At 39.7% G+C, this 21,454-nt stretch overlaps 1 protein-coding gene across 1 annotated transcript in view; it reads left to right on the top strand.

Annotated features, from left to right (window-relative positions):
- Nucleotides 1–19,691, top strand: part of LOC148029727 (apoptosis inhibitor 5-like protein API5) — a 34,596-nt gene extending 14,905 nt beyond the window's left edge. The window contains exons 4-16 of the mRNA XM_087686045.1: nucleotides 13,548–13,613; nucleotides 13,707–13,789; nucleotides 13,879–13,953; nucleotides 14,159–14,308; nucleotides 14,601–14,666; nucleotides 14,759–14,824; nucleotides 15,891–16,001; nucleotides 16,175–16,264; nucleotides 16,555–16,661; nucleotides 18,164–18,278; nucleotides 18,591–18,656; nucleotides 18,744–18,847; nucleotides 18,949–19,691. Coding sequence (XP_087542171.1) covers nucleotides 13,548–13,613; nucleotides 13,707–13,789; nucleotides 13,879–13,953; nucleotides 14,159–14,308; nucleotides 14,601–14,666; nucleotides 14,759–14,824; nucleotides 15,891–16,001; nucleotides 16,175–16,264; nucleotides 16,555–16,661; nucleotides 18,164–18,278; nucleotides 18,591–18,656; nucleotides 18,744–18,847; nucleotides 18,949–19,144 — 1,295 coding nt within the window. The 3' untranslated portion in view covers nucleotides 19,145–19,691. The remainder of the gene's footprint in view (nucleotides 1–13,547; nucleotides 13,614–13,706; nucleotides 13,790–13,878; nucleotides 13,954–14,158; nucleotides 14,309–14,600; nucleotides 14,667–14,758; nucleotides 14,825–15,890; nucleotides 16,002–16,174; nucleotides 16,265–16,554; nucleotides 16,662–18,163; nucleotides 18,279–18,590; nucleotides 18,657–18,743; nucleotides 18,848–18,948) is intronic.
- Nucleotides 19,692–21,454: the final 1,763 nt, after the last annotated feature.

Genomic DNA, 21,454 nt, shown 5'->3' with positions numbered 1-21,454 from the left:
CGTCAAGCGTTCCCTTGGCAGAGCCCTGCTATTGGACATACACGATGGTAGCCACCTTCTTCAACTCGCATGTCTCTAGGTCCTTTCAGATACCCTAGGTCAGTCTCGCATTCATTTTTCGCACTCTTAGAGTCGGGCCCATAGGATTCAATATCCTTAGTTTTTTCATTTTTTTGTCTTCCGTTACATTTTCTCATGCACATATACATTCATTGTATTTATTTTGAGTTAGATTTTCTTTCTGTTTTGTTTTGCTTTGGAGCATCTCACCACTAACCTTTGTGTTTGCAGATTCTCATATCTTTTGTAGGGTTTTGTATTTCATTGTAGGGTTAACTTGCAGATTGCTTTGGTCCTCCTTGGGCTAGAGACGTGGGGCTGCACACCGTTCCTTTCATGGTTTCATCATCCTAGGAGTGCTTGCTCTTCTTACAGCATGGCGGTTTCCCCTCCCGAGGCGGATCGTGCGGCATCTCTCTCGATGCTATCATGGCGGTGACTTCTATCTTGCTCTTCTAGGGGGGTGCTTCATCCACTTCATCTTCTTTCATTCCTTATGGTTCTCGGCACCATATGAAGACCGACATCAGGCTCCTCTTCTTTCTTCGGCATCTACATCCAAGTTGAGAGGGGGTTCCTACCCTTCTTGGTATTTTATAGGCTTCAGCACTTTGTCTTCGACATCGGCTTCTTCCTCCTGTTGTACCTTACCCTTTGCATTGCCTGATTACATCATCCTTGTACTAGGGCGCTTGGACAAGTGAACAATTTTCCCACGAGGAACACTATCCAAGTGGCACCTATTGCATGAGCATTCTTCAGCATGTAGCATACTTTGCATCTCATTGTGTAGAGCACCACTTGCGCGGATCCTAAGCTATTTCCATCGGCGGCTGTTGTTACCACACCACTATCCTTCTTCATCATATGGATATATCTTCATCTATTTTTCCTTATCATCGACACCCTGAGTAGATGGGTTAGCTTGTATTGTTTTGTGATGTGTTGGGTGTATCCTCCCTACTCCCGTCTTTTGGGTCACTTTTACTCAATTGACCGTATCCCATCAAATTTACTTCACTTATTAAAAAAAAAAAAGCATTCCATGTAGTTCCATCTGTCTTTGTAGGGCTTGGTAGGCCACTGGGCAGTCGACGTGCAGCCTTTGTTTGATGCCCTGTCCTCTTTGGGGTGACTACTTGGATTCCCTTGGTATGATAACCATTGTCTTTGTAGTCTTGGTAGGCCACTGGGCAGCTGACATGTATCCTTTGTCCAATTCCTTGGCTGGTTTGGGGTGGGACGCCTTGGGATACATAAACATCACAACGGCTGGCCTAACCTTTCAGCTTAGTTTTGGGCCTGAGAGGGGGGTGTTGAGCTAAAATATGCATTACTTGTTGATTAGCCTCTTAAACAGCCCCAAAACACACTTAAAATTCTTTGTCCGATGCCTTGGTTGCTTTGGGGTGGGACGCCTTGGGATACTTAAACATCACAATGGCTGGCCTAACCTTTCAGCTCAGTTTTGGGCCTGAGAGGGGGTGTTGAGCTAAAATATGCATTACTTGTTGATTAGCCTCTTGAACAGTCCCAAAACACACTAAAAATGCTCTTTTAGAGTAAAACCCTAAAATAGGGAGCAGTTCGAGAGAGTTCAGTGGAAACCGTAAAACGGGGAGCGGTTCGAGAGAGTTAAGTGGAAACCCTAATTTTTGGGGTGCCCTTCCACATCTATAAATAGATAGGCTGCTCCCATTCAGCCATTATCCTTGTTTGCAGGTTACACCAGCCCACACACCCTCTGCTGCTGTTGGTGCCCAGTTTCCGGCTGGCAGCCCGCCTCGATCTGCTATCCAACCATCATCGATTGCAGCCACATTATCTTTAGCCTGTCCATTGTTGTAGGTGACAGCTCTCAGTTGCTGGGGACTGCTCGAGACTGTCCCAGCTGCTGTTCAGCCTGCTGTCCATCATCTCCAGGATCAGCCAGCTTGCGTTTTCAGCATTGCAAGCCCTGACACTCTTGGACATTGTTTCAGCCTGCTGTTTACAACAGACTGTGCACAGTTTTCAGCCTTCGATCGGTGGTACACTGCTGCGTTTACCATTTTTCAGCCTCCAGATTGCTGCGTTTTGGTGACCAGCCTGCTGCCATTCACTATTCAGCACTCCTACACTCCGACTGGTGGTCACAGACTTGGGATTGGTCTTCGGTGGACGGCATACTCCGACATTGCTCTGCCCTTGAGCACATTGTACACTCTTACATTCATTTACAGCATTCATTCACTTTAGAGTTGTATTCTCTCTCTCCCTTCTTCTATTTGTATTTGAGTTTCTGTGTTTGAGTTTTGCGTTTAGGGTTTGAGTTTTTGAGTTTTGTGTTTAGGGTTTGAGTTTTGCTCTCTGTGACTGTGTCTGTCTCTTTGTGTTTTTGTCATGGTCGTACACTATATGTATCCTCAGTGCAAACCCTAGCAGTTTTCTTCACAACATAGTCCTTTGGGCAACTGGATGTCAATAGAAACTTTGGGCAATAGAAGGAATGATGTAGATAGTAGTTGAGGGAGTGAAATATAGTCCTACACTTAGCAAGATGCTAATATAGACTTTGGGCAGCAAACACAAGGTTTTGTTGGCTGAAAATACAGCCCATTGGATAGGCAATGATGCACAGATGATGATGGCAATAGGGCAATAGTAAAACATAGATATGCTCCTCTTGATAGCATCAATGTATGGTGATAGCATATCTTGTAGGTGGGAGCCATGGATGACAGGGTAGAATCAATTAGATAGGACAACATATCAAGAATAATGGTGATAGCTCCTGATTGATGGGTGGTAATTTTGGATTGGGCATGGCTGATGGAAGATGAAGAATGTGTTAGTGGTGTACATTTCATGGGTGTTGGGCTCTTTATTAGGCTTTGTATTGGTTGCCTTTATGGGAAGTTGGGCTTTAGGGCTAGCTCATTTGTCTTGATTCTAGGGCTGTTGTAGGAGCCCAGTTATTGTATTTCTTTCTAGGTGACCTAACAGAGAGTGGGTCATGGGTGACTTGTTTTCACCCCTTGTACTTGCTGATCCACTTGCATTTTGGTGCTTCAATCCTTAGGTTGGCTGGGCGACAATTTCCTCAGTTGGGCAATTGTTTACTGCTCCAATCCCCATGTTTTCACTTGGAATGTTGCACCTTGTTTAGCATTGCCACGTGTTGACCTTTGGGATGATGTATGTGATGTTTCTATGATATTGTTTTGGCTTTTTTCATGGTGCTCATTAGTTGGTTTGACTTTTGGATTGATGTGTTTGTCAATGTAGTTGTCAACCTTCCTTTCTTCATATGGTTGCACATTTTTGTGGTTTGCTATACCGGTGGTTTAATTTGTTCTTTAGAGGATGAGAGAGAAGGAGAGAATGCTGTCCAAGTAGGTGCTAGGAGGTTTTGGCCATTTCGAGCCACCTAGGAAGGCTCCTACTATAGGCCCAATAGGGAGGGTAGCAGCTGGAGATTCTATTTGGGGCTGGATGACATCTATCTGTGGCCTCTAGGTTGTTGGGCAACAACATTAGTGCTGTTTCATAGCAAACAATAGTTGATTCTAACACTTTTTCGCAATAGAAATCGGAACACACACACTCTCTCTCTCTCTCTCACTCAGCACTCTCGCATCTTCTAGCCATATCTCAAGTTATCTCAGCCGTTTTGGCCATTGGAGTTGAAGAAATTAGATACTCTCTTCTGTAAACCCTAATTTATAACAGAAATTAGGGTTTGACAGCTACCTCAAGAAGCGTGCTCAAGATTTGGGGCCTAGGACTTGGAATTCAGCGGTTGAAATTTGGAATTACAAGGAATCCCAAGAGGCCAGCAAGCAAACATTGAATTTGGGGCTGAATTTGTTATCCAAGGAGCAAGGTGAAGGCCATCCTTGTTGGATTAGGGGGCAAATTAGATTGAAGGCTTGTTGGTCATTTACGACAGTAAGTGGTGTTTGGATTAGTGGAGCAGTTGAAGGAATCTCAGGCTACTTGTCATGAGGACGTGAAATTTTGAGATGCTTTTTCTACGTGTAGGAAACGTTAGAAACGTCTAGGCGTTTTTGAAACTTAGCAAACGGCTAAATCGAAATGTTGGTCCTTGAAGATTATAGTTGGCCCAATTTCGCACATGGAATCAAATTGTTCTTTTTGGTCTAGCTAAAGGTGGCTTATAGAGAGATGGATTTGAAGTTTGAACATGTTTAATTGCAACTTTTATGATCCATGTGACATGTTACATGGTCCATGGATTCATTTTGAAGTCCTATAGAGGCATAGATTGTTATTGATTGATTCTAGTTTGTATGTTTTAGTTTTTAATCTATGGCATTATACTTCTTTTATTTTTGTAAAATCTGCATGATGAATTGTGAAATATGGTATATTGTGTATGTAAATTGTTGGTCTATTGATTGTTCACTTAGACTTTGTATACAAATATTGAATCATGTGCAATATGTGTTTTGTTGTGGCCCATGGAACTTAAAGTACATTCATATGTATAAAAATTTCAAATAAATTTCATCTCAAATGAAACCAATTTCTTACATCTTAGGAAACTTGTATGAAACCTTGGAAACCAATTTCATACCTCCCGTTTTTTAAACCTTCGGTAATTATAGTTCCAACTAAAGTGCATTTCAATTGAATGCTCTCTCGATAAAGTTTTAACAACTGATGGTGAATTTGCTAAATCAACTTTGTCCATCCACTTTGCATCCATTGTTTAAAAAATTTGAAAATTTATTAGATAGTGACTAAAAACTTTAATTGTATATCTTTCTTTCCTTTTGTGCTAACATCTATTCAAGTACTAAGTTCTCATCAATTTCCTCAACTTTAGGTTGAATCTATTACCTTGCTATTTCACTCTGTCAGATTGTTCTCTCCTAGTTGTGAGCTTTGTCGGATTTTGACGGAGACATTGGATCTTTGATTGTCATTTCCAAATTGTTTTGTGTGCATTTCCTTTGCTAGTCAATATTAGGTATGCGTTTCTATGTTCTACTAGGTGCTTGTTAGTTTGTTGTCGGAGCAGCCCTTATCGGTTGTGATAAGCCTGTGTATGCTGCAATTTGCTAGATAGTTGTCGCATCCCTTTTTTTTTGGGTGAGGGCAATATCCGCTATAGCTAGCTTGATTTTTCACAGCATTTACTGTAGTCGGCGAGATTTGAGTTGGAGGATGTTGCCCTTGTTTCCTTCATTGAGGAGAAGCCATGTCTTGTTGATAGTGGGGTTGCTTCCCATATGACCTATCGATAGGATTGGCTTCAAGATCCTCATACCAGAGGGCATTTGGTCACCATTGATGATAAATCTTTTGTGTTAGCTTGTGGAGTGGAGACCATTTTCCTTTTGCCCGAACGACAAGGTTTAGTGGCCAAAGTTCTTTATGTATTGGATTTGGGCTTTAACCTTCTTTTTGTCCATTGTTTGAGACACCTAGGTACTCGTGTGGTCTTTATCTAGGATGTTGTGATTGTTGAGGATTTTGCTATAGGTTCTATTCTTTAGACAAATACTTAGGAGGGTGGGCTTTATAAGCTCATTGCCCTTGTTGCTCGGACTTCTCACGAGCTTGGGCTATGGCATGCTCGTTATGGGCACTTAAATTTTGACTTCATATGCAAGGCTTCTCGAAAGAAGCTAGTGGAGGGTCACCCAAATATTCATCCTATTCACTTTGTTTCTTGGTTGCTTACAAGACAAGCAACATAGGTGGCCTCATCTAAAGGTTACTTCTAGGAGGGCTACTAACCCTGCTAGAGTTGATCAACACCGACTTATGTGGACCTATGGGCATAGCCTTTCTTGGGTGGGCCAAGTATTTAATGTTGATTGTTGATGATTTTAACAGATTTGTGTGGTCATACTTCTTGGAGTACAAGATTGAGGTGTACTTTCATTGTTGCAAGTGGAAGGTTTTTGATGAAATGCAAACGTCTTTCAAAGTTCGAGATGTGCGAATTGATCATGATGGTGAGTTGTGTGCTAACATTTTTTCTAAGTTTTGCAAGGATCATGACATTTGGGTAGAATATTCCCATTCGAACTCACCATCACAGAGGTGGAGTGTGCCAATTGGACCATGCATGAGATGGCCCAATCGACGTTGAAGCATTTGATTCTACCTTGCTTTCTTTGGGGTGGGGTGGTTCTACAACGGTGCATATCGGCACCAAGTCTTCTGCTTCAGCATTATAGGATATGACTCCTTGTGAGGCTTTCTTTGGGAAGAAGCCTTTTGTGTCCCGTTTTCACATCTTTGGGTGCGTTGCGTAGGTCCATGTGGACAAGAAGAAACATGATTACAAACTTCACCCATGGGTTACAACATGACCGTGAAGGGCTATTGACCCTACGACTCGACGACATGAAAGATTGATGTGAGCATGGATGTGATCTTTGATGAGGTTTCAGCCTTTGATGATCCCATTGGTGGTGCTCCTTGTGCAGGTGGTTCTTGGTCTCGATTGACTCCCTCCAATCTTCAGCTCCACTCTTTTCTTTTCGGTTACCTGTTGACACTCCCTTTTTGATGAATGTACTTATTGAATGAATCAAAGTACAATCATCAAATGTCGATAATGATTATGCGAAAATGCACAAATGTCTTTAAATATAGAATCCGAGGACTAAGTCTCAAGTGCCCTAGCAAACCCTAGCATTGACTATGCTAGGTCTATTGAATGTATTAAGCCCTTTTAAGTGTTAGTTGAGTCTAGCAAGGAAAGCCCAAACTAGGGGACAAAGTGCAGCAATGGGCGGCCCATGAGATGGCCAATAGAATCTTCTCCATGGCATGGCTGAAAAATCTAGGAAAACACGTCAAATCCTAGAGAATAAATGAATGAATGAGTGAATATGTGTGCATATGGTTCAAAGTTGCTCGAAATGCTGTTTTAGGGTGCCATGTTTCATACCCAAAATGTTGCTAAGTGTTTCATGCCCAAAATGTGTTTTTAAGGCAACATGAAAAAACCCTAGTTTTTGGTCATGTTCATCACTCTGCACCCTCATGCACAATTCGTGCTTGTTTTCCTCTGCTCTCCACCCACCCTTGCTTACTATTGCTCACTCTTCTTAGTGTTTGCTTCGCTCCTTGCAGGTCTATTGTTGTTTATAGCCCTTTAACCCTAAATCCCTCATCCTTCGACTGCCTAATTCTCTTCCTTTCTTGTCCACACTATTTGCAGCTATTTTCCCTCAGATTTGCAGCTGTTTTTTGCTGTTTTCGGTGAGCAATGTCTATTCTCTCTTTGTTCTTCATTGTTTACGCTCATTAGAGCTGGTTTTTCCCCCTCTTGTTTTTGGTTTTATCTACTTTGAGCAAGGTACAACCATGGTGGACACAATTTGGAGCCACACGTGTTGTTAGCAACTATGTAGGTAGTTGTGGCTTGAAGTGGTGGGAATATAACTAGTGCCGCGTCATACCCATCGGGAGCATTACATGGGTAAAGGATCAATTTGCTCATGTCAATGGAAAGGATATTGATATTTGCCTTGATGTGTCCGATGACATGTTTGCTAGTTTAGAGAATCAGAGGTGGCAATGCCTTGTGGTCAGTTGTTTTGCTTGCATATTCATTGTTGTGGAGAGGCTTGTTAGTGTCCGTTGGGGCACTATAAGAACAATTGTCTTTAGGGAGTGGGCTGCATGGGATGAGGGGCATTAGCCAAAGGCTTTGATATTTGTAAAAAATGTAATAGATGAGGCTTATTGGAATTATGAAGTTGCATTAGTGAAATCTTTGACTCCCATTTACATATTGTTGATCATCATTGACATTGAGGGCAACATTCTAGGCCTGTTGCATGAGTAAATGGATAAGATCAAAGAGGCACGGGGCAGGGGTATTTTGTTCTCTTAAGATAAGTAAGTGTGCGAATGATCATTCATTCTAATTTATCTTTTTTAATTATATCTATGATTTATCATAATTTATATCAATATGTGGGTTGACTTTTATAAATGCTATAGGATGTAGGACATTCATGTAGTGTGAAATAGGAGATGGGATTGGTTTCAGAAACCAATCCATGTTGTGCATTGCTTGTATCCTTTTTGGTGTAGCGAGGATCAATATGCAAACAAGGAGCTTGAAGAGGGTTTACAAGATTATTTCAATAAGTGGCCTGATGGAGATGTTTCTATCATTACGTGTCTTGAGGAGGTTCTCCTCAAGTTTTGTAATCTCAGTCTTTCATTTGCATGCCCCATTGTAGAGTTGCGTGAGACACAACTTCGGCTTATGTCTTGGTGGGGAAAGTATGGAAATTGTACTCAAACTTTGGTAAGTAAACAATGAACATAAATAAGTATCTTGAATTTGTTTTAGGGCTTTAATTTAGCTAATACTTCTTATATCCTAAGTTCTAATCTTATTGGAATTTGGTAGAAAAGGATGGTTATCTATGTATTGAGGTAGTGGTCCTGTTGAGAGAAATTTGAGCACATGGGCTTTGTTTCACACGAGAAAGAACTATGTAGGTAGTTGTGGCTTGAAGTGGTGGGAATATAACTAGTGCCGCGTCATACCCATCGGGAGCATTACATGGGTAAAGGATCAATTTGCTCATGTCAATGGAAAGGATATTGATATTTGCCTTGATGTGTCCGATGACATGTTTGCTAGTTTAGAGAATCAGAGGTGGCAATGCCTTGTGGTCAGTTGTTTTGCTTGCATATTCATTGTTGTGGAGAGGCTTGTTAGTGTCCGTTGGGGCACTATAAGAACAATTGTCTTTAGGGAGTGGGCTGCATGGGATGAGGGGCATTAGCCAAAGGCTTTGATATTTGCAAAAAATGTAATAGATGAGGCTTATTGGAATTATGAAGTTGCATTAGTGAAATCTTTGACTCCCATTTACATATTGTTGATCATCATTGACATTGAGGGCAACATTCTAGGCCTGTTGCATGAGTAAATGGATAAGATCAAAGAGGCATGGGGCAGGGGTATTTTGTTCTCTTAAGATAAGTAAGTGTGCGAATGATCATTCATTCTAATTTATCTTTTTTAATTATATCTATGATTTATCATAATTTATATCAATATGTGGGTTGACTTTTATAAATGCTATAGGATGTAGGACATTCATGTAGTGTGAAATAGGAGATGGGATTGGTTTCAGAAACCAATCCATGTTGTGCATTGCTTGTATCCTTTTTGGTGTAGCGAGGATCAATATGCAAACAAGGAGCTTGAAGAGGGTTTACAAGATTATTTCAATAAGTGGCCTGATGGAGATGTTTCTATCATTATGTGTCTTGAGGAGGTTCTCCTCAAGTTTTGTAATCTCAGTCTTTCATTTGCATGCCCCATTGTAGAGTTGCGTGAGACACAACTTCGGCTTATGTCTTGGTGGGGAAAGTATGGAAATTGTACTCAAACTTTGGTAAGTAAACAATGAACATAAATAAGTATCTTGAATTTGTTTTAGGGCTTTAATTTAGCTAATACTTCTTATATCCTAAGTTCTAATCTTATTGGAATTTGGTAGAAAAGGATGGTTATCTATGTATTGAGGTAGTGGTCCTGTTGAGAGAAATTTGAGCACATGGGCTTTGTTTCACACGAGAAAGAACTATGTAGGTAGTTGTGGCTTGAAGTGGTGGGAATATAACTAGTGCCGCGTCATACCCATCGGGAGCATTACATGGGTAAAGGATCAATTTGCTCATGTCAATGGAAAGGATATTGATATTTGCCTTGATGTGTCCGATGACATGTTTGCTAGTTTAGAGAATCAGAGGTGGCAATGCCTTGTGGTCAGTTGTTTTGCTTGCATATTCATTGTTGTGGAGAGGCTTGTTAGTGTCCGTTGGGGCACTATAAGAACAATTGTCTTTAGGGAGTGGGCTGCATGGGATGAGGGGCATTAGCCAAAGGCTTTGATATTTGCAAAAAATGTAATAGATGAGGCTTATTGGAATTATGAAGTTGCATTAGTGAAATCTTTGACTCCCATTTACATATTGTTGATCATCATTGACATTGAGGGCAACATTCTAGGCCTGTTGCATGAGTAAATGGATAAGATCAAAGAGGCATGGGGCAGGGGTATTTTGTTCTCTTAAGATAAGTAAGTGTGCGAATGATCATTCATTCTAATTTATCTTTTTTAATTATATCTATGATTTATCATAATTTATATCAATATGTGGGTTGACTTTTATAAATGCTATAGGATGTAGGACATTCATGTAGTGTGAAATAGGAGATGGGATTGGTTTCAGAAACCAATCCATGTTGTGCATTGCTTGTATCCTTTTTGGTGTAGCGAGGATCAATATGCAAACAAGGAGCTTGAAGAGGGTTTACAAGATTATTTCAATAAGTGGCCTGATGGAGATGTTTCTATCATTATGTGTCTTGAGGAGGTTCTCCTCAAGTTTTGTAATCTCAGTCTTTCATTTGCATGCCCCATTGTAGAGTTGCGTGAGACACAACTTCGGCTTATGTCTTGGTGGGGAAAGTATGGAAATTGTACTCAAACTTTGGTAAGTAAACAATGAACATAAATAAGCATCTTGAATTTGTTTTAGGGCTTTAATTTAGCTAATACTTCTTATATCCTAAGTTCTAATCTTATTGGAATTTGGTAGAAAAGGATGGTTATCTATGTATTGAGGTAGTGGTCCTGTTGAGAGAAATTTGAGCACATGGGCTTTGTTTCACACGAGAAAGAACTATGTAGGTAGTTGTGGCTTGAAGTGGTGGGAATATAACTAGTGCCGCGTCATACCCATCGGGAGCATTACATGGGTAAAGGATCAATTTGCTCATGTCAATGGAAAGGATATTGATATTTGCCTTGATGTGTCCGATGACATGTTTGCTAGTTTAGAGAATCAGAGGTGGCAATGCCTTGTGGTCAGTTGTTTTGCTTGCATATTCATTGTTGTGGAGAGGCTTGTTAGTGTCCGTTGGGGCACTATAAGAACAATTGTCTTTAGGGAGTGGGCTGCATGGGATGAGGGGCATTAGCCAAAGGCTTTGATATTTGCAAAAAATGTAATAGATGAGGCTTATTGGAATTATGAAGTTGCATTAGTGAAATCTTTGACTCCCATTTACATATTGTTGATCATCATTGACATTGAGGGCAACATTCTAGGCCTGTTGCATGAGTAAATGGATAAGATCAAAGAGGCATGGGGCAGGGGTATTTTGTTCTCTTAAGATAAGTAAGTGTGCGAATGATCATTCATTCTAATTTATCTTTTTTAATTATATCTATGATTTATCATAATTTATATCAATATGTGGGTTGACTTTTATAAATGCTATAGGATGTAGGACATTCATGTAGTGTGAAATAGGAGATGGGATTGGTTTCAGAAACCAATCCATGTTGTGCATTGCTTGTATCCTTTTTGGTGTAGCGAGGATCAATATGCAAACAAGGAGCTTGAAGAGGGTTTACAAGATTATTTCAATAAGTGGCCTGATGGAGATGTTTCTATCATTATGTGTCTTGAGGAGGTTCTCCTCAAGTTTTGTAATCTCAGTCTTTCATTTGCATGCCCCATTGTAGAGTTGCGTGAGACACAACTTCGGCTTATGTCTTGGTGGGGAAAGTATGGAAATTGTACTCAAACTTTGGTAAGTAAACAATGAACATAAATAAGTATCTTGAATTTGTTTTAGGGCTTTAATTTAGCTAATACTTCTTATATCCTAAGTTCTAATCTTATTGGAATTTGGTAGAAAAGGATGGTTATCTATGTATTGAGGTAGTGGTCCTGTTGAGAGAAATTTGAGCACATGGGCTTTGTTTCACACGAGAAAGAAAAACAAGTTGAAGATTGCCCAGCCAGAGAGATTGGTATTTTGCTATTGTAACTTGCACTTGATTGAGAATGCAGCTTACATACTTGAGCCAAAGAAGGTGAACGTAGACAAGATTGATATAGAGAAGGTGAAGGGCATTCCCACTATTTTAGAGGAGACAGATATCTTCAACATGCTTTATGAAGAGATGTTTGTACTTGCACTTTGGACACAAATTAATATATTCCTAGAAGTAGGTATAAAAAGTCTTTTTTCATTTTGTCCTTAGTCCAAAATTGTGTTTCAGAGTTTGCTTCCCCATCTTCAAAACTCCAAGGAACTATGGTATGATCATGATTGAACCTGTTCATTCTCATGGATATAGCAACCTATGACTATACAAAAAATGATAGATTATGATATCATGTTCAAAGCTTGATGAAAAGTTTGGAACATTACTCAAGGAAGAGCCTTCATTAAAAGATCTATCAAATTGTCTTATGGCAGCCAGCCTAATCACAATGTATAAATCCATGCATGGTGAGAAAATTATCAGCCTTGTAGAAAATATAAGATTTTGGGTGCCTTTAAGGCATCTGAAGACATGCTTCACAACTTGCCAATGATGAATGAAAGGGTTGTGAATAAACGTGTTTGATTAGGATATTGCAAATTGTGACAATGATATAAGGAATGCCCCCCTCAGTGATGACAAATTAGAGACCCAAAGAATAAGTACATTGAAATCTGCCATAGGGAATGGCTGCTGCAAATCATGCCGAAAGGTTGGAATTTGATCAGCATTGGTCTGAGTAATAAGCAGATTATCAATTTAAATAATAGAGATAGGCAAATTTGGCTTTTGATGCAAAAAATGACTGTTTGCCATAAGACTAAGGAAAAGCTGATAATCTTATCTTAGGGGATGAGATAGTATAACTCTTTGATAAGCAATCTCTTCCACTTGAGTGTGAAAGGATTTTATGTGCTCATAGTACTTGAACTAGGGATAATATTTATGAAGAGTGTTTGGTAAAATGGAAGGATTGCTTAAAAGAGTGTTCAACATGGGAGTGTGTAGACACTTGAAAAAGGTTTCCACTTTGCAATTAGACATCTACACTTTTGCATTTGAGGGTGAAAACAGTTCTTAAGGGGGATGAAGTGTGACATAAATTAAAATGTTAATTAGCTAAGGTAATATTTATGAGGAAACATCCTAAGGAGCTGTGACTGTGTGTATATTAAAGAACATACACACGGGGTTCAAGCTTGTAGGGAGCACTACTAACTACACATGTAAGAGACATTTGTGACCAAGTGCTTAGGCCATTCAAAATATGGGGCCCAAGCGAATTGATTCATGTGCATAGGGACTAGAGCCTATTAAGTGGGTGATGTGGTAGGCAAGCACCACACTTTGGAAGGATTAATGCAATTAATCACCAAAGGACCACACACCTCTATCGCTTCTTTACTTTGTTCAACTGCTGAAACCCTAATTTGTAGATCAGACCAACTAGTAGCTTAGTCTTACTTTACAATTTCTTAGTTGGTGCCTGATAGTCCCAGTAGTATTACATTGGGGGGTCCTGTTCCTTCTCCTCCCCTTACGCCCTCTCTTTTTAAGTTGGTAGCTTAGAAATATCGCATTGCACCATTTGCAGTATACGGATGGACTGTGAGTCTAACAGTGTCTTTGTCTGTCTCTTGTCAGAGGAAAGTTTGGAGAAAGATGCTGTCCAGAAAGCACTAATGTCTGTTCTTCGTCAGGACATAGAAGGTCTGTGCGGATGAATTTTTATGCTGGCTTCTCATGTCTTCTTTTAGGTACCTCTAGAAGTAACTACTTTACCTGTGGTTATATTCTGGGCAGCATCCTTGAAGGCTTTGTTCAACCACATTGAAAGTTCAGATGAAAACATACGTGAGAGAGTCCTTATTTTCATAAGAGATAAGGTGTGCGTGCATCTCAGAGTGCTTAGTTCAGATGGTCTGCTTGTGGAAGACTTATTTCTTTGTGTTCTAAATTGTACTGTCTTAAGCAGGTTTTCCCTTTAAAGTCAGAACTTCTTCAACCCCAAGAAAAGATGGAAAGGCATATAACAGATCTAATAAAGAAGGTATTTTTTTAACACTCCAGTGTGTTTACAAGTTTGCAACAAAAGAGTTTGAATAGCTTGAAAGGACATGCAGGATGCATTTGGACTTTTGCTAGTACTCTTCATATGTTTATTTTGTTGCATACCAAAGTTCCTGTGCATAAATTGCAGCAGAAATTGGTTTGGGACTGCTTGGATTAAGACTTTTGTTTCTTGGTTCTTCCAGAGTCTCCAAGATGTAACTGGGGTTGAGTTCAAGATGTTTATGGACTTCTTGAAAGGGCTTTCTATCTTTGATGAAAAGGCCTCTCCTGAGCAAATACAAGAACTTTTGGAAATTGTGGAAGGACAGGCTGATCTAGATTCACAGTTCAATGTAAGAATTGTTTCCTTATGCTGCATGCTTTGATTTGTAGTGTGCAATAGATATACTGTGCTATATTGAATTACGTCTGTAATATGATCTATACATGGTGCACTATATATTTACACATGATTTTCAATCTGTATGCATGCTTCACAAGTCTCTTTCCATACTCTAGCCCTTTTCATTCATCCTCTTTTCACTCATTTTTGATTTGTCATGAGGCCCCAGATGCTCTGGTGCTAAGATCTCATTTTCTTCCCAGACAGAACTTGAAATATGCATGTCTTGTTCTCTTTTACAGGTATCTGATACAGATCATATTGACAGGCTAATGTCCTGCTTACGCTTAGCTCTTCCAATTTACATGGTAATTTTTATTTAAAGAACAGATTGTCTGTCGTAATTTGCAGGAGACTCTCAATATCCATCTCACTTGTTGTTTATGCGATCCTTTTTCAGCGAGGTGCATCGAATAGCAAATTTCTGAATTATATAAACAAACATCTGCTTCCTGTATTTGATAAGGTGAGATGTGGTATGGTTTCCTTCTTTTCGCATACATTTTACTGCTAGCGAGGAAGTTTTGTGCACTTGGTTTGTACTGTTGGTTGCTATGCACTATGTTTCTCTCCCAGTCAGGATAACTGCTTCACTATGCTGAAATGGGGTGGACTTGGCCACTCAACTACCATGCTGAATGGCATGAGTTTTATGATTATACATCTCTTCCTTCTCCTTATATGGCTAACGGTTTTTGAAATAACATAAGTAGATCTATAATATTTGAAGGCAAAAAAGTTGACAGATTCACATTTTCTCATTTTTTAAAATAAAACTGGAGTAGATAAATTTATGTGATCTTCTGGTTGCTAAACTGTTATATTCATTCCAATGAGGTTTTGCATTTTGATTTTACAATGGCTCTCAGTGAAGCTTGATTATCTTTCAGATGTTTTACCTAAAATGACATACTACTACTTAGAACTAGTACATGTTAACCAATCAAATTCATAGTCACAGTTTATTTGAGCTATCCAGAATCAAGGCAAAGTAAGCCCAAGGTATGGTTCATGATGAAAACTTCAACTGATGGCCTGAAAAGCTACAGAAAAGCAAGCATTTGTTAAGCTGACACCATTAGAGAGTTTGACTAATATTTGGGCAGTACTAGCACCTTTGGCTGTGAGATCTGGAGGAGGGGCAAGGGACAGGGACCTCCCATGATTAGAAACCAGTGGGAAGACATATCATATGACAGTCAACTGAATTTTGTGCCTGAACTTAAATATATGACTTAATTTTGTCCCTGAGCTTAAATGTGTCTGGATAAGTGTGTCTGTCTCTTAGGGCCAGATGCAAAGTTGTGGTTTTTGTGAATGGGTCTTCATGTGCAGACTTGGCTTCCAAGGGAAACAAGTTCCCCATTATGTGAAAATTTAGCTTCAAGGCACTCCCTTTGAGCTTTGAGCAGTCACGACTTTAGGTCTCCTGCTGTATCATAGATTGCCTTTGTTTTAAGGGTACATTTATTGTATTGAAGACTAATTCTCCATGTATTCAATCAAGTCTTGACAAGTGCATGCATTTGTAGCTTTCTGAGGACAAAAAGCTGGACTTGTTGAAGAATCTGGCGGAAAGCTCTCCGTATGTAACAGCTCAGGATGCACGACAATTGCTTCCATCCATCTTACAGCTTTTGAAGGTATGTAACAGGCAATCATTCATGGCTGAGTTATCTCAAATAATACTGCTGCTTTTTGGTTGACTCGATGTAGGGGTTATCTCAATTAATATGCTGCGTTTTGTAAAGTTTTTGAAGAGTGGAGTACTGTGAGTGTCTGATTCAGTTTTATTATGCTGGTGCATGTGCTGCAGAAGTATATGCCCAAACGGAAAACAGCCGATGATTTTAATTACACATTTGTTGAATGCTTATTGTTCACTTTCCATCAGCTTGCCCATAAGGTAAGATCCTATAAATAATGAGTTTGCATATCAATAAATAAATAAATAAATAAATAATATTAAATAAGTGAATAAATAAATGCATTTCTGTTTTCCTGCTCAAGCTCCTTCTGAGTTTGCTATTGTAGACGGAGTCACAGAGCTTTCTCATTTTGCTGTTATGAGATCAACTGAACGTGCAGTTGCTTAGTGAGGTTTTTGAAACTAAAGCTGCATGATGTGAGTTTTTGGTTGGGGACTTTCAAGATGTTGCAATGCCCTCTTGATGGGGTTTGTTTTTCTTTCTGCAGACACCAAATACCACAAATAGTTTGTGTGGCTACAAGATTGTAACCGGTCAGCCATCTGATAGGTTGGGTGAGGATTTTTCAGAATTGTACAAGGATTTTACAGAGAGGTAATCAGTGCTGTAGTAGAGGCAGAGAGGTTTTCGTCTGTTGAATGTGGTGCAAGTGACTTTTTTTTGGGTGTCTGTATGCCAACCTGATTTTGCTAGCACTTGCATCTGGCCTTAAATATTGCAGATACCAGCAATGAAGTATGTTGAATAATCTACTCTCGGAAATTTGTTGGACTCTGTGATAGCAAACAATTGGCTTTGAAATGTTGTGTGCAAGCAGCCTTTCCTCCGCATTATGTAAATATGAATGCACGTAAATGTAATTGTGTGAGGCTTGGTTTGATGTATTTGTTTCTTTTTCTTTTGGAAAGCTGCTTGCAAGATGTTTTAATTTGCTTTTATGAGAAGGTTCTTTACGCCTGTAAAGAGCAATAACTTGTGATTATCCTGATGGTTTTTGGCCAAATGCTCACATATTTAATAAAAGCCATTGGTGTGAGAAGAATTGTGGAATACTGTAATATGAAGAGGCTGTATTGTGAAGAATCACATCAAGGTCCAGTCCTTCACTGTCACTCCCTTTGAAGTCCAATTGGTAATCTGCAGAGCTGTGTGGGCATAGCGTGAGGGCTTTTGCTAAGCTTGGAAGTTCCTTATCATACAGTTGTTCAATATCTGGATTTTATTCACACAGCCCGTGAGCATGTAGAAATAGATTCATGTCCTGTACATGGCATCCTCTCAAACTTTGGGTGTTATACAAGTCTCATTTGTGTGTAGAGTTGGAAATCATATTTAGATGCTTTCAGGTCCACTTCATTGGTCCCTGCACAGACAGTGTGTTCTTTGATTGGCTGAGGTCTCTGTGATGAATTCTAGTTGTGTGAAGCTGGGTTGGAACAGTAGTATATGAAACAGATTTGTCTACTATACTTGTGCATGTCAGCATATTCTCGTGTGCTTCAAACTCTCTGAATGTAGCTTCTGGTGGTGTGCATACTTTCTTGGTTCCAAGTAGGTGTGTGAATATGCAGCAAACAAAGAGGGGAAGGACCACACACTAGCAATTGCTTACAGACTAAGTTATTCGAGGTCTCATTTGTGATATTTATTATGTGCAGGAAGGTGTATTCATAATGTGTTATGTGGTTTTCAAGATTTGTGTAGTACATCAGAAAAGGCTATTGTAATGAACAGCAAGCCTTCTTGCTCTTGAGAATAATTGCTTACTTTTTAAGGAGGGTTTGCCTGTGGGTGTCAATGTCTATAGTCAGGAAAAAGTAAGAAGCTTTAGGTTTGGTTCTGTGGTCCCTTTTTCACTAATTGAATATTGTCTTCTGATAAGAAAGCTGTTCATGTCATATGCAGCTGCAGATTTTTTTTTCTTTTTCCATAACGCAATCTGCAGGCTTGAAGAAATAACTTGAAACTTTTAGTGTCAGTTTTAGAGCAACTCTACTGGCTTTCAGTTGTCATGTTTTTTCATGTATAGGGCATCGTCCTGAGAAAAAAGTTTTGGTTCTGCTGAACTGTTGACTAACAGTACTGATGGATTTCAGGTTGACAGTTGTGGAGGAGCTGGCTAAAGCAACGAACAAGAGGTTGACTCAAGGAATGGGAGATTTCGGGAAAGCATTGGCAGCTGCAAAGGATGATGCTACACGGAATGAAGTGGTATGTGTAGCAAAACCACAATTGGTAGTCATTTATGCTCAACAAGGTGGTATTTGAAGCAAGTTATCCCTGCATTGTGTGGTCAGAGAGCTGCATTCTTGATAAGTTGGCAAAGGTCTTTTGCTTGCAGCTCTGAAATATCAGGGATCAAAGAATCCTCATCCTATAATAACAATTGGCTCATGTGATGACATTGTGAAAGGGTTGAAGGGGTTGCTCTCTTTAAATCAAATACTTAGGCATTTATGGAGGCTTCTGGCTGTTGTAATTATTGCTCCTTTCTAGGTGGCATTAACAGTGCTTCATGTGCAGAAAGCAAAACAGCAAAAGACATCCTCTGGACTGAGGACTTGCAACAACATTTTGGCCTTGACACAGGTTTGAATTGGTTCAGTGATATGTGGCTTGTTTTGGTTGTGTTGGATTGCTCACACAAGCAAACAAACTTCATTCTATTTGTTGCAGCCATTGCACCAAAAGGCACCATCTTTTATTGGAAACAATAAAATCAATCTTTCCTGGAAAGAACTTCCCAAGGCAACAGCAACTGCAAGCACTGGGAATGTGGGGTAGGTTTGTTGTATGTTTATGTTTATGTTTATGACATCTAGCAATCTTAAAAAACTGTTGGGAACCTGTGTTATTGAATTTCCACCTTTTTGCCCTGCAGAAGTAAAAGATCTGCTGGGGCTTTAAATGGAGCAGGTTCAGTAACCATGGGAGGGAAAAAAGGGCGTGCTGATGATGCACCTCTTATTCCAGCAAATGAAGCTTTTGGAGGATTTTCTCGAGGAGGCAGGGGATTGATCAGATCTATGAGGGGTGGTTGGCAGGGTGGACGAGTCAGAGGACGAGGGTTTTGGTGATATTCTGGGTACTCTGCTCCGTGAAATAGTCTGCTGTGAAGCCTTCAGGACGCGGTGTTTAGGAATGTCATGCTGAATCATTTGAAGGGCAGCTAAGGTTGGCATCCATCCAGAAGTATGGAAAGTTGAGCTGTAATGAAACAAGAGAGAAGAATCCACTCTCCTGCCTGTTAATCCATGCAGATCCTCGAGTGGTTCTCCAACTCCTTTGTGTGAGATAGGCTTTTCTCAATGAGCTGCCTGGGCTATCTTTCTCAACAGTCCATGTATAATTGTTTTGAATCAGTTATAGGTCTTTGCAGAAACGGCTTCTCTTGAGACGTTTTTTATTGGCTCAAAATTTCTTATGCCTCATTTATTGGTGCCGGAATTTACCCTTCTTAGGCATGCCTACCACAGAAGGCAGAGCAATCATAATGCTCTGTTCCATGTCCGACTTACCTGAGCCTTGCATACATCAACATGCCAAACTAGCCTCAAGGTGTGTGCGGACTTTTGAGCTTTGTACCATGTGACAAGTTTTCTTTTATTGAAGTATGTTGTGTTACCCTGTGTGTTTCATTTTTTCCACATTAAAATTTTAACTTGATTGTGGTTGATGGTGGGCGCCCATTGTTGCAGTGTCCATTTTTTGAAGGCTCCTTGCGTTAATGCTGATTCTCTAGTTGGAGGAGGATTAAATAGCGACATTGCCTTTTGTTTCTTTTTGGGGTCATATCTTTATGATGTACAAAGATTGATGCTATGCCATGATGTCAGACTTTTTATATCACAAAGATGAGGTCCCATAGATATGAAACCAAGTGATGCATAGTTGCATTTGCAGCTCAATAGGATGTAGGAGACTCGTAATTTGTTACATTGGGTGTTTCCTTGAGGATGGTATGAAACAGCAACATGAAGACCAGCAATGCGATTGTTAATGCAATGCTTATGGAAGCTCATACACCAGTAAGGGTCAACTTTGTGAATGGCTGACTTTTGTTTGGATTGGTACCCTTCTTGGGAGTCTTAGTTCTCTTCACTCTTGTGAGAGTTTGTTTAAACAGTTATTGATTGTTGCACCTGCCATGGTTTCCCTATCTAGCCTGTCATGTCTGCACAAAACTTCATTATTGAAGGTTGTATGTCCTAAACTGGAGGACCCTGTAAACAAGAAGCTCAACAATCTGTACTTTTGGTAAGACCAAACCATCTGATCCCTATTTTCCATCACAGCTCAATAGGGTGTAGGGAGGGTGTAGGGAGGATTGTAATTTGTGTATCGACCTGCAGTGAAATTGTCAAGTATGATGCTCATGGGAGTTATCATCTTTGTAAGACGTTTACTGGAAAGTTATGGTTTGGTGTAGCTGCCTCCTGGTCTGTCCTACCTGGTCTGTCTGGTTTGTACTTTGCTTCATTATTTAGCATTGTGTATTGTCATTTATCCATCCTGACAATGGTGTGATGAGTGTAGCTGTGTAGTGGTCTAAAATGTGGAGTGAGCTATGTATGACGAGCATCCATGATAAGGTATAATTATTGGCGTTCGTTTCATTAGTGAGCTATTGTCGAAGGTTATTAATGCATTGGTTGAGTGGTCATTTCCTTTAACAAATATTTTGTTGCACAACCATGTCTTTTGAGTGGATGGAACCTTGTAAGGTGGCATTTGAGGATGTAAAGTTGGAACTATCTAAAACACTAGTCTTAAAGGCTCCTAACATAGGTGACGTTTTCTATATCTTAATGGTTGCAATGGTGCATAGTGTCAGTTGTTGCCTATCCAAGATTTGGGAAGTGCACTTTATCATCCTATTGCTTTTGTAAGCTAGAAGTTATGAGTTTCAGGGCTTCATTATAGTTAACTAGTGAAGGTCTATTTGGCCATGGTTTTTGCCTTCAGTGAAGGCTTGACATTATATCTTGCATGAGAAGGTGGTATCTTTCTTAGAGACTAAGGATTCATGTCTATTGTTGAACAAGCTTCAACTTGTTGAGGACTTGGCCAAATGGACAATTTCTTTGCAAGAATTTGATTGTGAGATTTGGAGTAAGCCACCAAGATTGTAGGGGGTTGTTGAATGTTTAGTACTAGTCTTGTTATTTTTGGCAAAAGTGGTGGCTCATGTCTATTTCACTATACATGAGTCTTGTAAAAATGGTTTTAAGAAAATGTAATCAACATAAACTAGCAATTGAAAAAAAATAGAAGAGTTAGAACAAGTTAGAAAGTGTATATTTCTATGTTCACTTTCGAGACCATTTTCGCAAAGGAAATCTACAACTTGTGTTTCTAATCAAAACCATCTCAAAGAATTTTTTATC

Source organism: Lygodium microphyllum, chromosome 10, assembly GCF_053477565.2.
Source record: "Lygodium microphyllum isolate KBCC chromosome 10, Lygodium_microphyllum_v1.1.10, whole genome shotgun sequence".
Classification (NCBI taxonomy): domain Eukaryota; kingdom Viridiplantae; phylum Streptophyta; class Polypodiopsida; order Schizaeales; family Lygodiaceae; genus Lygodium; species Lygodium microphyllum.
This window is presented reverse-complemented; position numbering and strand designations above follow the sequence as displayed.